Consider the following 16,400-nt stretch of genomic DNA (forward strand, 5'->3'; position numbering starts at 1 on the left):
AAGAGATCTTAAAAGGAAGATTGTAAAATGAACAGACCTTCTAGTCATAGCTAAAATAATACACTGTTGACCTAATTTTAGTTGGCCTGATTAAGTAAATTTTAGGATAAGTTCAGAAATCATTGAAAGGTATTTTTTTGGTTAGTTTTCTTTGAAGTTAAATGTACATTGACTTGTATTTCTTAGAAAAATCTATTACTGAACTAGTACAGAATGTGAATCATTTCTTGTCTGAAATATAAGATTGATGTTTACAGAGCAGTTGTCCAGAATCTTCTTGCTGAACTGGAAAGTATTTCACTTTTTTTCACTGTAGGTCCTTTCAACTTTACAAATGTGTTATTTAAAACATAAATCATATTGGTACACAGGAAACCCATTTAAAATTAAATTTAAAAACACTCCTGAGAATTCCATGGAACATTTCTGGTTTTATAGTTTATAATTTCTAGCAAAAGAAAAATGTTTAATACCTTAAAAATATCTTTTCAGAGACAGCCAAATCTAAAATATGTAATACATATGAGAGAATAATGCTATTAATATCTTAACTATTGAATGCTTGAACACAACATAAAAAGCATCATTATCTTTGCTTTTCCCAAAATAAACTGAGCTAACAAATTTAAAGCTGGGAAATTCAGTACCAGAGTTAAAATAAGTTATTTTTAGGTATGGAATTTCTACTTTTACTTTAATCTCAAAACTAAATGGTATGTTAAAAACTTATTCTATATTTTTATGTATATAACTTATCTGCTTGAGAATTTATATCAGTTAATACATATCTTGATTCTCTCTTATGATATGAGCACTGAGCTAAATTTTCAGATAAAGTACTTTTCTTTTTGTTCTTTTATAGCATAGGTTTCAAGTAGATGGAAGGCTGTGCCTTTGGTATTTGGGTAGGATATTTGCCTGTGATTTCAAATTCTCAGAGCAACTTCCTAACATTCCTATGAATGTTCCAGAAAAAGTAGAGTTTCTCTTAACGAGTCTACTAAAATGCTATTGATTCAAACTTCCAGCTGCTGAAATAAAACATAAGCCACTTAGAGACTAAAGCATTTAGAAAAGAAAAGGAGTTCATATGCAAAGAAGATCTACAAGGGAGTCCAAGCTTTAGAAGGACAGCCTTAACAAATTAAAAATATGACAAGCATTTAGAGGAAAAAAGATACCTGCAAATTTACCAAGGTCACCAAGTTTGTATGCACTGTCTTTAAGGTGGAAAACAGCACTTTTTTCACATAATTGCCGTATCCAAAAAGGTCATCACATATCTTCAGTCATTTCCAAAATCAGAGATATAGTTGTTTTAATTAGAGAGTAACTTACAAGAAAGACTCAAGATTTCATTTACTTGAGGAGCAAGAACTAGACAGGGTGATTGTTTGCTGATGTTACTTTATCTCAAGGTTGCAAAGTAAGTTTGCAGGGATTCCCCAAGACCACCTTTGTGTTCAATGATTTCACTAAAACAACACACAGAACTTAGAAAAGCTGTTGTACTCACAGTTTTGGTTTATTACAGCAAGAGAATACAGATTTAAATAAGCAACTGGAAAGGGGACATTGGACAAAGTCTAGGAAACACCAGGCATGAGCTTCCAGTTGTCCTCTTCCAGTGAAATCATGCAGACAAGCACTTAATTCTCCTCGAAATGATGTGTGGTGATATGCTTGCAATATTGCCAAGCAAGGAAGCTCTTCCAAGCCTTGGTGTTCAGGTTTTTCAGTATGGACTGATCACACAAGCATGGCTGACTGCTCATATGGCCAACCTTCAGTCTCCAGCCCCTCTGTAGGTCAAGCTGATACTGCATGGCCTAAGGCCATAGTGGACCATAAATCACATTGTTAGCATGAACTATCTGGGAGGCCTGCGGTCCCTAGGTAAACAAAAACATCATCAGGCAGGATATTCCAAGGCCTTAGAGGTCATCTCCTGGGAGTTGAGTAAAGACCAAACCTTTCTTTGGAATGTGAAAGGTTTACACAACTTAGACATGTTGTGTTGACCCTTTACACTGTTGTTTCATTTTGTTTTCTACTCTGGTATGTGATGTGCATTGCTTACGAATCTGGTTAAGATGTAAATTTTGCCTCCAAATTTCCTCCTAAAGCATGGCTCTGACCACATGAATTTGTCTACTGATTTTATGATACAGTATCATTACTTTGATATTTTGTGTTATTTGGTCAGTTTTATTATATGGATGTGACAAAAGGTGATGCTTAATGCACAGAGACCTTTTTATAATCTGGTTAGTGAAACTAGAGACATGTGATACCACAATTTAGGGATTAACTTTGGAGACTTTGTAAAGTCTTTAAGGCTGTCATTCCTTTATATGTAAGATACTGCTCCCATAAGCTCTTATACTGAAATCCTAAGCCAAGGGCCATTCAGTTCACCTCAGTCAAGTTGCTTGGAACTTGTTTAGTAATGGGCTTGCCATACCTACTTTAATGGGATTTGAGGCATAGCCACAGACAGTAAAGCAATTTTTCAATTACTACTTGGTAGTAAGGAGAACAGGTTTTGATTGAACTTATGCTAAATAGCTACATGGCTATGAAAAGGAAGGAAACTTAGTAAAGGCATTTTGTATAATATTTAACAATTTTTACCATTTTGTGGTACATTGATATATGATTTTCTCCAGAATCATTATTTTTGTTTTCCTGCCAGTCTCTTACTTATAAATTCCGTTAAATATTTCCAAATATTTTTTTTTCTGTAATTCTGAAGGGTCAGTTGGAACATAATACCATTTAAGGAATGTTTCTACCAGTTTATATAAGTGTAGCCAATAGATAGATCAAAATAATGTATGTCCCTTAGAAAGAAAGCATTCACAGAATTAACTCATTTAGTCCTAGGTGATAAATTCTTGTTTTTCTGATTTGAGGTGAAGCACTCAATTTCTTGAAGTCATTTGCTTCTGGATTTAAAGAATCCTAGAAATCCTGACTCTATCTTTTTGATAGTCTGACAGGTATCCTTTTGTCATGCTGATACCAGTTTACACTGAAAAATCTGTTTCCATGAGTCCGCTCCCTATAGAGTCAACAATTACCAGTATGGTAAGGTGTTTACTGAGGCTTTCATTCTTTTCATGTTTGTTCCAGAAGACTCCGTTTTTGCTCTGTATCTTATCATGGGGACTTGATGAAAAAGCAGAAACTGTCCGTGGATGACAGGGCTCAATGGCTTAGGTTAATTTTGTAAAGGCCAACAATACTAGAATAGTGGGGAGTAGAATCTTTTTTCTGAAGTAACACATAATCATTTTATAAGGATTTAGTCAATTATTATCCTGAGAGGATAATTTATGGATTGAGTAGGCATTAAAAAGTCTCCAGGTTCTTTTATCTCAAAATATTTTTAGGATTGTCAACTGCAAATAAAATATTCCTTTAAAAAAATCAATTTGGGGGGTGCCTGGGTGGCTCAGTTAGTTAATGCATCTGACTCTTGATTTAGGCTCAGGTCATGATCTCATGGTTCATGAGATTGAGCCTCACGTAGGTCTCCATGCTGACAGCACAGAGTCTGCTTAGAATTCTCTCTCTCTCTTTCTCCCTCTCCCTCTCTCTCTCTCTCTCTCCCTCTCCCTCTCTCTCTCTCTCTCTCTCTCAAATAAACTTTAAAAATAAATAAATAAAGTTTAAAAAATAGTTACTGTGCCAATCTTTGTATAGAGACATGAGTATGCTTCTGGCCAACCTGAAAGTTACACAATTGCTAAAAATATCTTTATTTTATATTTATAGTAATACATTTACTTAAATGTAATTAACTTAGTTTAAGCTCCTCTGAACTGCTGTGCAAGTTCTTTTCATATGTAGGACTCAATAAGCAGGATGACTTTTGCAATAGTTTTGAGCTAATAAAAATCTGCAGTATACCAAACATATCTAATGATTTTTAGTATTCTTCCTTTTATAGGATAAATTAGCAAAACTTTGGAGCTGTCTAGCAACTGTTTGAGAAACCCCAAAGAAAATTTTATATAGAAGACACAGTAATAGTTTATTATTCTGAATTTGGGAAATGCCATATCAAAAAAAGTTACCAGAGGATAAAAGATATGATTAAGTGACTAAAGAAGGTTACAGGCAATTTGAAACATTTCTTTCAAAAAAGAACATGTATACCAACATACCTCAGTTTTTCATATATATCTTTTCAACCTACTAATTAATGGTCACTTAAAATATATAAAAATAAAAGGCAAGTGTATGTAAAAACTATGTTTGTTGACTTAGTATTTATTTTGTTCTGTACAAATGACTTGCTTAGATATAATTTATATCCAAAGATTACTAATTAAATAAGTAACTCAGTTTAATATTCATTTAGGAATTAGAAAAGTATCTATAAAGTATAATTATTTAGGCTTTCCATGAGAAAACAAACCTGTCTTGCATAAGTTAGAAGAGTATACAACATTTTAATTCTCACTGTAATTAAATCAGAAAGGAGACATCTAAAACAGCATTATTAAACAAGCCTAATTTGTCCAACTGCATGCTCATTAGGAACATGATTACTTAAATTTTTCTGTTTTTCATACTAAATATTTAGGAAGTCTTCAAGTTTTGTTTAAAGGTACTAAAGTTTTCTATTTTTCTCTCTGCTGTCAATTTGCATCTCATTACTTATCTTGTCAACTTGTAAACAAGGCTATTTTTGTAGTAATTTTCCAGTCAGATTGTGGGTTGAGCTAGAAGCACAACTTTAGATTTATTAACACCTTATTTTGGGGCACAAAGCTCTTTTGTACATCTTTACCTGGATTATTCATTTATTTATGCTTTCCTATTTTCTTTTGAGAGGAGAGAAAGTAAAAGTTATGCACCCAGAACTTTTTAGATTTCTTGCAGGGATCATTAAGCTCTAAGCAAGTCAAAAGCAATCATTCTCTCTCCATCACAAATTCAGGCTTATTTGTAGAACGCTTGTACCATTCAAGCAAAACAAAGTCTCTACCCTTTGCTCTAAAACCGTTTAAAAACAATTTCAAATTTTATTCATTGTGTATATTTTGTCCTCTCTCATGGTAAATTTGTCTGTTGGAGTTAGATATCCTTATATAGTGTGTTCAAATGACAGCTCTTATGGCCTGTTCGTCTCTAATAGTATCCCAAGGGACAGAGAAAGTTTATAATTATAAATAGACTATTGTAGAAAGCTGTACCTTCCTTTTTGAGGAGGAAAGAAGGCTTTAAAAAAAAAATACACTAAAAGAACCAACAGCTTGGTTTTATAACATCAGCCACAGATGGATCAAATGTAATCCAAGTACAAAATCTCACTGGCTGATGCAGCTCCAGATTTCCAATATCTGCTCTTCACTCCAGTGGGCGCGAAAATATTTTTATTTTGATTTGAATCAGAGTGGCACACAACATGAGAACAGCATAGAGGGTTTCACCAGTGGTAAGGCAGCAATGAAATAAATGAGTACTATGGGGAGTAATATGAGCAACTTTCCAACTTACTAGTGAAACCAGTCATCAGTTTGACTAAATCAAGCTCTCAAGACCTAAAGGCAAAGAAAGATGTATCTCAATGACAGGAGCTAACAGAATGCTTAAGACAAACGTAAAATACAATCAAATACACTGTCATATGTTACCTCATAAGGACCAGACAGACCATTAAAAACTGTATTACCAACATTGCTGCCGCCAAAAGAGAAATAGTGGTTGTGTACAAATCAGAACTAGCATGAAAACCAGACTTAACCAGGAAACAAAAAACCAAACAGTTATAAAAAAGAAATAGAATCAACTAAATTAAAACCCTATTTCCACAGAAGATTCACCCTAGGACTGGAAAAAGTTATAACTCAAAGAACCATTAAGTTACAGTTTACTTGGTTCTGGCTGGCGAATACTTACCCCTGGTAGATAAATACATAAAATCTTGGTAGAATCTATAGAATTGTCAAGGAGATACTCAGAGACAAAGCACTTATTAAGGAAAAGTTTACTTTTAAGAAACTTTTGTAAGAAACTCCCAAGTATAAAAGGACTGGTTCGCCAGATAAAAAATACAAGAGTTGGGGGCGGGCGCCAGAGTGGCTCAGTTGGTTAAGCGTCCGACTTTGGCTCAGGTCATGATCTCATGGTTCGTGATTTTGAGTACCACATTGGGCTCTGTGCTGACAGCTCCGAGCTTGAAGCCTGCTTTAGATTCTGTGTGTCTTTCTGTGCCCCTCCCCTGCTCACGCTCTCTCTCTCTAAAATAAGTAAATAAAAATATTTTTTAAAATGTTAGGAACAACCCCACAAAATTATCAATACTATTAGCTTGTAGTTAGTCCGCTCATGATAGAAAAGAGCAATTTTCTCAAATGGCTGTCACAGCTACAAAGGTTATCACAAATCAACATTGTAAAAGTTGATAAAATTGTGTTTATGAGGGAGTCAATACTTATAAACAAAACTTAAGGATTCTTTTATTTGGGGACAGTGAACTAGACACAGTGACCCTGTTTTTGTTTCCTTGTTTTGTTTCTCTCAGAGTGCAAGTTGTTTTATTTTCTGATTATGATGTATACACACACTGACGCAGCAGAGCAATGTGTCAAGTTTTGCTTCAACACATGCTTCTTTTGGTCCTTGGTAGTTGAAAACCCGTTCACAAACAAATACTGAGGTAGTTAGTATAACTTAAAGGAAAAGAACTAACAATACAGCGGGAAAAGGCCAAGTTTAAGGGGGTAGTTTGGAGAGTAGGTTTTTTTAAAAAGAAATTGCCATATCTCTGTGGACAAAATAATAAAAACTTTGGATTAATGGGATTATAATACTAATGACTAAGACAAATCATAAAAATTTGATTTTGATTGAGGAAAAAGAGAGAAGGGGTAGAACAAAATTAAATTTGCCAAGCCTTTCAGTGAGAAGTTGAGTCTGACTTTGTCAGACTCAAGGAAAAAATACAGGTAGAATTCCATACTTCAAGAATTTGTAAATACTAAGAGGATTAGGTTCATTTAATCCATATCCCTTTGATGAACCTCCTCTTCCAAACAGCCAGACACCTTGGTTTTTCCCAGACACTTGTTAGACCAGCTTTTCTCAGGATGGAAGCTGTGATTCATTAGTGGATCCTGACATTGATTAGTAGCGAATTGTGACCAGAAGTTTGTTTTTATTTTTTAAATTTTTTAAAAGTTTATTTAATTCAAGAGAGAGAGTGTGTGTGTGTGTGTGTGAACAGGGTAGGAGCAGAGAGAGAGGGGAGAGAGAATCCCAAGCAGGCTCTGCACCGTCAGAGCAGAGCCTGATGCAATGCTTGAACTCACGTACCATGAGATCATGACCTGAACTGAGACCAAGAGTCAGATGCTTAACCAACTGAGCAATCCAGATGCCCCCATTTTTTAATGAAATAGAGTAGAAAATATCAGAATACATTATGTGTGGTACTTCTCAAGTAACTATTGAGACTTCTACTTTAGGTAGGATTTAGTAGAAAGACGAGGCGTCCACTGAAACAGATAAATTATGAAGTTATATGTGTAAAGTCATTGGAAAGTCATGGACACAACAAAGCCTAGATGAACTAAATTTCTAGAAAAGGAAGAGCTCTCATGAGTGAGCTGACAATCCCTGGATGTTTTATTCCTTAGATATTCCTTAGATGTTTTAATCCTTAGATAAATTCTGGTCATATTGACTCTGTTTTTGGCACAGAGACTCTACTGGGACAAAGAGAAGCCAGGTGAGTTTTTGAAGACCTTGGGTGCAAACATAGCAGATTTGAATCTAAAGAAGTTGGAAATATACCATGGATATTTGCTGAACGTTAGAGTATAAAACTGGCCCAGAACTGGCCCAGAAAAATCTTCAATTTTTTGGTGCTTAGGAGGTAAATTCCTTCTGGAAACAGGGACTGTGTCAAACATGACAGATCTCTCCCTCAAGTTTTCACCAGATATTGAACTTGATGTTGTGGGGGACTAAGCTCAAAACCTTTGAAGGACAGAATGCCAGGGATGAAGAGAAAGAGAAAAGCCAGGCTATCAGTCAAAAACCTCAGGAGGCTACACTCACAAAGGAAACTGGATTGGAAGGGCAGAGTTAACTCTGTCCACAATGATTAAGAGACAAAATCCCACCAGAAACAGAAAGCTAACATGATATACTTGGCTAGTTCTCCCTCTCAAGACATTTGCCAGATTTTGAAGCTGCATTGAAGTAGGAGGCTAATGAGCTAAATTAAAATCTCTAAAATCATAAACACTATGATTCTCCCATAGTGTTTAAGGGGTGAAGGAGAGAGACTTGCCAAGTTGTCAATCAGAAGTCCAGGTGAGCCACACCTGAAGAAAAAGGACAAAGAGGCAAACTGAGTCTAACTAAAACCAGAATCCAGCCCCAATCTAATTCCATTCCTGATGGGATTAAGATGACTAGCCCTTCAAATTATACATCTGACAGAATAAAGGGAGAACCTTTAAGGGGGAGGGGGGGAATAACAACATTATCAGTCCCATTGGTTCTTTTATACACCAAACATAGCATATAATAAACTATAAGACTTGAGAAGATGTGGGAAAGTATGAGTGATGAGAGAAAAAGCAGATAGTAAAAGCAGACCCATAGATGATCCAGATGTTAGAATTAGCAGACAAGGACTTTAAAATAATTACTATGTACATATGTATATACATATCATGCACATATGCACACATACACAGTAAAAGAGGAAAAGATGGGAAAATTGGATAAAGTGATGCATAATTTTCACAGATTGGAATCTATAAAAATATGCATTATAGAACTTAAAAATACAACAGCTAAAATTGAGAATTCACTGGGTAGTTTTAAGAGCTTAGACTGAGCAAAAAACAGTGAACTTTAAGACAGGAAAATAGAAAATATCTGAAAATGAGGCACAGAGACAAAAAGAATGGGATGAATTAAATGGAGTAAAAGAATATAGTGAAGTAATCAAATGTATGTTTAGAGTCCTAGAAGGATAAGAATGAGAGAGAATGGAGCAGAAGCAATATTTGAAGAGATAATAGTCATGAAAGTCCCCGAACTGATGACTCTTATCAACCCAAACATTATAGCTCAGTGAACCCCAATACACAGGGAGGATATATACAAAGGAAGCCACAGTTAAAAACATTACAGCTGAAATGCTGAAAGACAAACATAAAATCTTCAAAGCAGCAAGAGAAAACAAGACATATTACTTTCTAAAAAAGGAACAATAAGACAGATGACTGATTTTCTGATTGAAATTATGGAAGCGAAAAAAGAATAGACGTTTAAAATGCTACAAAAAAAAATATCTGTTATATACCTAATTAAAATATCCTTTGGAGATCATGATAAATACTTATTCAGACAAAAGCTGAGAGAATTCATTATCAGCAGACCCACACCATAAAAAATATTAAAGGTAGTTATTTTTAGATAAAGGAAAATTAACTCAAATGGAAACGTGGGTCCTCAGGAAAAAAAAGAGCAGTGGAAAAGATAAATATGTGATTAAATTTTTTAAATTGAGTTTCGAAGCAGCAAAAATAAAACGTGGAGTTTATATGCAGAAGTAAAGTAAAAAAAAAAAACAGCTGCATGAATTGTAGGAAAGAGGTAAATGGACATAAACCATTGTAAGGTTTTTATTCTTTGGACAGTGGTTAAAAAAAAATACTAGTTTAAGGTAGGCTGTAACAAGCCAAGGATACATATTGTAATCTAAAGGAATGATTATCAAAGTATAAGTATTATCAAAGTAGCAGTATAAAGCAATATAAACATCATCTGGGAATTTTTTAGAAGTAAAAATTCCTCCCCCAGACCTACTAAATTATAAACTTCAGAGGTGGGGCCCAGAAATTGTATGTTTGAAGAGTCCTCTAGGTGTTTCTGATGCGCACTAAAGTCTCAGAACCATTGCCCTGGGTAATAACCAAAAGAAAACAAACAAGTATAATTAAAAACCTAATAGAAGAGAGAAAACAATAATAAAAAACTTGAATAATCTAAAGTAATGAAGGAAAAAAGGAATAAAGGAAGAGAGAATACATAGGACAAATAGAAAAATAAAATGAATAAAATACATAGTAAGATTGTGAACTTAAACCCAACTATAATAGTACTCACATTAAATGTAAATGAATTAAATGCTTCAATTAAAAAGATTTTCAGATTTGACTTAAGAGACAAAAAGGTACAGATAATTTGAAAGGATTAAAAAGATATACCATGTAGGGGTTCCTGGGTGGCTCAGTAGGTTAAACATTGCACTCTTAATTTTGGCTGATGAGATCCAGCCCCACATGAGGGTCTGGACTGACAGAGTAGAGCCTGCTTGGGATTCTCTTTCTCCTCCATTCATGCTCTTTCTCAAAATAAATAAACTTAAATATATACATATATATATATATAAACTTAAATATATATATATATATAAACTTAAATATATATGTATATATAAACTTAAATATATATGTATATATAAACTTATATATATATATATATATATATATATATATATATATATATTTATACACCATGTAAACACTACCCACCCAAAATGTTCTGTGATTGTATTACTAAGACATAAATTTGACTTTAAGGAGTATTACTAAAGGGTGCCTGGGTGGCTCAGTCAATTGAGTGTTGGACATCAGCTCAGGTCGTGATTTCATGGTTTGTGGGTTCAAGACCCCCATTGGGCTCTGTGCTGACAGCTTAGAGATGTCAGATTCGGTGTCTGCTTCTCTCTCTGTCCCTCCCCCACTCGCACTCTGTCTCTCAAAAATGAATTAAAAAGTTAAAAATTTTACAAAAAAATATTACTAAAGATGAAGAAAGATGTCATAATGACAAAAGTTTCATTCAATAAAAAAAAACCTAACAGTCCTACTAGCAGCCAATAATAACTTCAGATACGTAAAACCAAAATATCAGAACTAAATGGAGAAATACACAAAAACCAGTCATTGCCAAAGATTTTAATGTACATATCTCAACATCTCATTAAAAGTCAGACAAAAAAATCAGTAAAGATATAAGATATAGATATAAGAGATTTAAACAACATTATGAAACAACTCAATCTGACTGATCTATGTAGAGCACCACTCCCAACAACAGAATATATATTCAAAAGTACATGACACATTTACCAAAATAGACCATATGTTAGCAGAAAGCAAGTTTAAAATATTTTCAAAAATTGAAATCATGCAGACTATGTTCTTAGGCCACAATGGAATCACATTGAAAACTGAAGCCAAAAACTGGAACCAATTCTAAATGATTTACATGTCAATGAAGAATTCTCAGTGGAAATTAGAAAATATTAAAATGAGAAATAATGAAAGCACATCTAAAATGGTGATGTAACTAAAGCAATGCTTGGACGGAAATTTATAGTTTAAATGCATGCATTTAGGAGATAGGTTAAAAATTATTGGTCTAAAACTTTAATCTCAAGAGCTTAAATCCAAGATACTAAAAAGAATGTATAATAAATGATTAGGAATAAAAAACATGTAAATAATAATAAATGAATAATAATTCAATATAATTGGTATTATTGAATTAATTGGTATAGTAAATGAATGTAAATAATATATGAATCATAATAAATGAGCAGAAATCAGTGAAAGATAAAGCAGACATAAACAGACATTTAGAATAAAATAAAACTTGGGGCACCTGGGTGGCTCAGTTGTTGGTTGTCCGACTTCGGCTTGGGTCATGATCTCACGGTTTGTGAGTTCAAGCCCCGCGTGGGGCACTGTGCTGACAGCTCAGAGCCTGGAGCCTGCTTCAGATTCTGTCTTCTTCTCTCTCTCTGCCCCTCCCCCGCTTGTGCTCTGTCTCTCTCTCTCTCAAAAACAAACAAACATTTAAAAAAGAAGAAGAAGAATAGGGAAGCCTGCATGGCTCAGTCGGTTAAGCATTTGACTTAGGCTCAGGTAATGGTCTCACAGCTCATTGGGGCCCCGCGTGGGTATCTGTGTTGACAGCTCAAAGCCTAGAGCCTACTTCGGATTCTGTGTCTCCCTCTCTCTCTCTGCTCCTCCTCCACTCATGCTCTGTCTCTCTCTGTCTCAAAAATAAATAAACATTAAAAAAAATTTTTTTAAAGAATTGTTAGAATAAAATAAAACTAAATATGGCTCACTTAGTAAAATTATTAAATCTCTAATAAGACTGATCAAGATAAAATAACAAGTACAGAAATTATCAATAGTAGGAATGTAGAAGGAGACAACACTATACATCCTACAGATAATAAACTAGTAAAAAGACTCAAAGGGCATTAAGAAAGTGAAAAGACCCACAGAACAGGAGCAAATATTTGCAAATAATGTACCTGATAAAATATGTATCTAGAATATATAAAGAACTCTTGTAACTCATTAGTAAAAAAACCAAAAAGCTCAATTAGAAGAATGGCAAAGTGGGGTACCTGGGTGGTTCAGTCAGTTAAGCATCCAACTTCAGCTCAGGTGATGATCTCACGGTTTGTGGGTTCAAGCCCTGCATTGGGTACTGTGCTGACAGCTCAGAGCCTGGAGCCTGCTTCAGATTCTGTGTGTCCCTCTCTCTCTGCCCCTCCCTCACCTGCACTCTGTCTCTCTCTCTCTCAAAAATAAAAAAAATAAAGATGTGCAAAGAATCTGAATAGTCATTTCCCCAAAGAGGATAAACAAATGACCTACAAGCACATGTAAAGATACTCAGCATCATTGACATTAGGGAAATGGGAATCAAAACCACAATGAGATACCATTTCACATCCACTAGGATGATTAAAATAAAAAAGATAATAAGTGTTAAAGATGTGGAGAAATTGGAACACTCACACATTGCTGGTGAGAATGTAAAATGGTGCAGCTGCTTTAAAAGACAGTCTGGCAAAACTTTTACATGAACGTTCGTAACAACATTATTCATAATAGCCAAAAACTAGAAACAACCCCAATCTCCTTCAAATGATGAACTAATAAACAAAATGTGGTATAGCCATGCAATGGAATATTATTCAGCCATAAAAATGAATGATCTATCTGTATGTTAACTAACTGGATACATGCCAAAACAGAGATGAACCTTGAAAACATTATGTGAAATAAAAGAAGCCAGTCACAAAAGACCACATATTGGATGATCCCATTTATATAAAATTGCCAGGATGGGCAAATCTATAGAGATAGACAGTAGATTAGTGGTTGCCTATTGCTAGGGGTAGGGTGACTCAGAAAAATGGAGAGAAACTGCTAATGGATATGGGCTTTCTTTGGGGGGATGAAAATGTTCTGAGATGGATTGTGGTGATGGTTATGCAATACTGTGAATACACTAAAAATCATTGAATTGTACATTATAAGTGGTTTAATTGTATGGTGTGTTAATTATATCTTTAAAAAGCTATTCAAAATATGAAAGGATATTATGAATGAACAAACTTATGCCAAAAAAATTATCTACTTAAATGAAATGTTCTTTTAAAAATTTATTAAAATAAACACAAAAAGGAATACAAAATATGAATAATCATAATCTGTTAAAGATATTGAATCTGTAGGGGTGCCTAGGTGGCTCAGTTGGTTGAGCGTCCAACTTTGGCTCAGGTCATGATCTCACAGTCTGTGGGTTCGAGCCCCGTGTTGGGCTCTGTGCTGACAGCTCAGAGCCTGGAGCCTCCTTCAGATTCTGTGTCTCACTATCTCTCTGCCCCTGCCCCCCCTCCTCTCTCTAAGACAAATAAACATCAAAAAAAAAGAGAGAGATTGAATCTGTAATTTAAAAACCTCCCATAGAGAAAATTTCAGGCTGAGATGTTTCATAGGTGAATTATTCCAAACATTTAAGGAAGAAAAAATACCAATCTTACTTTGATAGATGGGCTTAATCCATTTACATTTATTATAATTATTGATATATTTGAACTTATCTCTACCATACTTTTTTTCTTTTTTCTCTCTTTTCCTGATTTCTGTTGGATTTATTAAACTCATTCCTACCTCCCACCTCTACTTGTTTGAGAGGGTCTGTGTTGCATTTTTATTCTTTTAGTAGTCAGTCACCTTGAAGTTTTTGACACAGTATTTTCCTGAAGAGTCTAGTTACTCAGTATTTCTCTTCTAAACATGCCTTCTTTAAGTCTATCAAAGCCCACCTTAACCACCCATTGAACACCCACAAACACTGCTCAAGCTAATCTTACTATCTTTGTCTGAGAGCTTAGATTTTACCACTTTTTAAAAAACTTTTATTTATTTTTGAGAGAGAGACACACACACAGAGTGTGAGCAGGGGAGGGACAGAGAAAGGGAGACACAGAATCAGAAGCAGGCTCCAGGTTCTGAGCTGTCATTGCAGAGCCTGATGCAGGGTTGAACTCAACAAACCACAAGATCGTGACCTGAGCCAAAGTCGGATGCTTAACTGAGCCACCCAAGTGCCCCTAGATTTTACCATTTTTAAGCAGGTTTTTTATTTGTTACAATCAATAATTAATTAAATTTACTTATTTTTAAAAAAGCTTTTGAATAATTTTGAGACTCTCTTTGTGGGAACTTTAAAAGAGGGCCCAGTGCCTGCCTGATACAGAACAGGTAGGTACTCACTAATGGGATCCACCCTATCCCGTCTTCCAATACACAGAGCTGTTTATCTCTTTGGCACTAGATGTGTGCGGTCAACAGGCATGGATTCCTCTGGGTTGGATTCATCTCATGGATAGTTGTCAAAGGCTGACCTCTCCTGATGTTAATTTTGTGAATACTTTACTTCACTGTGCAGTGAGCTAAACGATGCAGGATTAAATGTTCTCATTTCTGAGCTGCGAAGTGTTGAAACTGATCAGGAAATGAAGGCAGAATGTCCATCCTTTGGAAGAAGAATCAGCCAGCCTGTGTTGCTGCCACTCTTGGCTGCTGATTGGAATGCAGCTGTTAAGGCAGCTGTTTCACTGTTTGCCCAACTTGAAAGGACACTGCCAAGTGGCAAATATTTTTCACAACAACATTTTACTTTTGCTAGGAACATCAATGCATTTTTTTGAGCTCCAGCAGTGTGCCAAACATGACAGATTTATTACCCAGCAGGTTCACAACCTAGACTGAGCATGCATGCTCATTTCCATTCCTAATATTTATAAAAAGAATAAATAAGCCCCAAAGGAAGCCTCTACACAAAACATCTCTACAGCTTAATTATTTGTTGGAATGACAGCAGATTAACTTGTGAAAATGAAATATCTCTGAAAGAAAAAATGAAAATCTAGAAATGTCAAAGCAAAAAAGGGAAGGGTTAAATATTTTAAATCTCTCTAATGTGACCCAAGAATTATTTTATCCCACATATCCAGGACAGTAGCAGCAGTAGCACAGGAAACACATCATCTTCTGAATCCCCTACAAATCGTGGGTTCCATTCTAGGTCATGCAGTTAATTTGTGTTGTAATTAGAATTACTGACTAAGTTCTTAGTAAATAACTGTGTTGTATTTGACAGGCTGTGAACTGGATGGGGTAGGACTGAAGCATTATCAACTATTTTATTTAATGGTAAAAGCAGTATGCCAAATATAAGCATTCAGAGTAAAGAAAGCACATTTAAATGCATAAGTATGACTTTCTTGCAAATCCCAAAGTGCAAAGATCATGATCATATTAGGTTGCTTTCCATCCTCAGTATGTTCTCCCTAGTCAGAAGTCCATGGCTTCAAAAAAGGCTTATGGAGAAATGCTCTAGGCATGTAGAGGGATCCCGTACCCACCTATTGTTTGTTCCAGTTGAAGTGATACTATAAGTCAACCTTAACCACATTAACCACCATTAATAACATTTAGTGTGTAATTCCCACAAGCCTTTATGAAGACTGCAGAGGTTGGGCCAGAGGGAGGCATTCTTGTTTTAATAAACCACCATCATCAGAGCTCGAGTAGGGATGTTTCTGAAGGTGAACTGGGCTGAACATAGTCAATGGAGGTTCTGATTTCTGTTTTCTCTACTATTTACTAAATGGTAATTAAATCATAAATGACAACAGTCTAGTCAGCCTGTTTCCTCAAATTGCAAAAGCATACATTATCACAAAGTTGGCATGACTTCTTGAAGAAAGAGGGACAAAGTTTCATACACTGGATAAAGGTTACCAAGGGAGTCAGTCAGCCACAGAAACTTTGTACTCTTGTTTTTCAGGATATGGTAAAACAGTAAATGCAAATCATGGATGAAATGTATAAGATCGCTTCCACAGAAAGGATCCAGCAGTTAGAAAAAGAACTGGCTTTGCAACTGACTGAACTAAAGTCTGAGATAGAAGAACAGGAGACTCATCAAGCTTACAGGTAAATAGTAGTAGTGAGAAGGCATGGTCTTCAGGGGCTTCA

At 35.1% G+C, this 16,400-nt stretch overlaps 1 protein-coding gene across 1 annotated transcript in view; it reads left to right on the forward strand.

Moving 5' to 3' along the window:
* The window catches only part of LOC102962797, a 178,914-nt gene that overhangs the window by 6,547 nt on the left and 155,967 nt on the right, over positions 1 to 16,400 (forward strand). Inside the window, exon 3 of the mRNA XM_007078743.3 lies at positions 16,210 to 16,358. Within this exon, the coding sequence (XP_007078805.3) occupies positions 16,228 to 16,358 (131 nt within the window). The 5' untranslated portion in view covers positions 16,210 to 16,227. The remainder of the gene's footprint in view (positions 1 to 16,209; positions 16,359 to 16,400) is intronic.

This window comes from Panthera tigris, chromosome B2, assembly GCF_018350195.1.
Source record: "Panthera tigris isolate Pti1 chromosome B2, P.tigris_Pti1_mat1.1, whole genome shotgun sequence".
Taxonomy (NCBI): domain Eukaryota; kingdom Metazoa; phylum Chordata; class Mammalia; order Carnivora; family Felidae; genus Panthera; species Panthera tigris.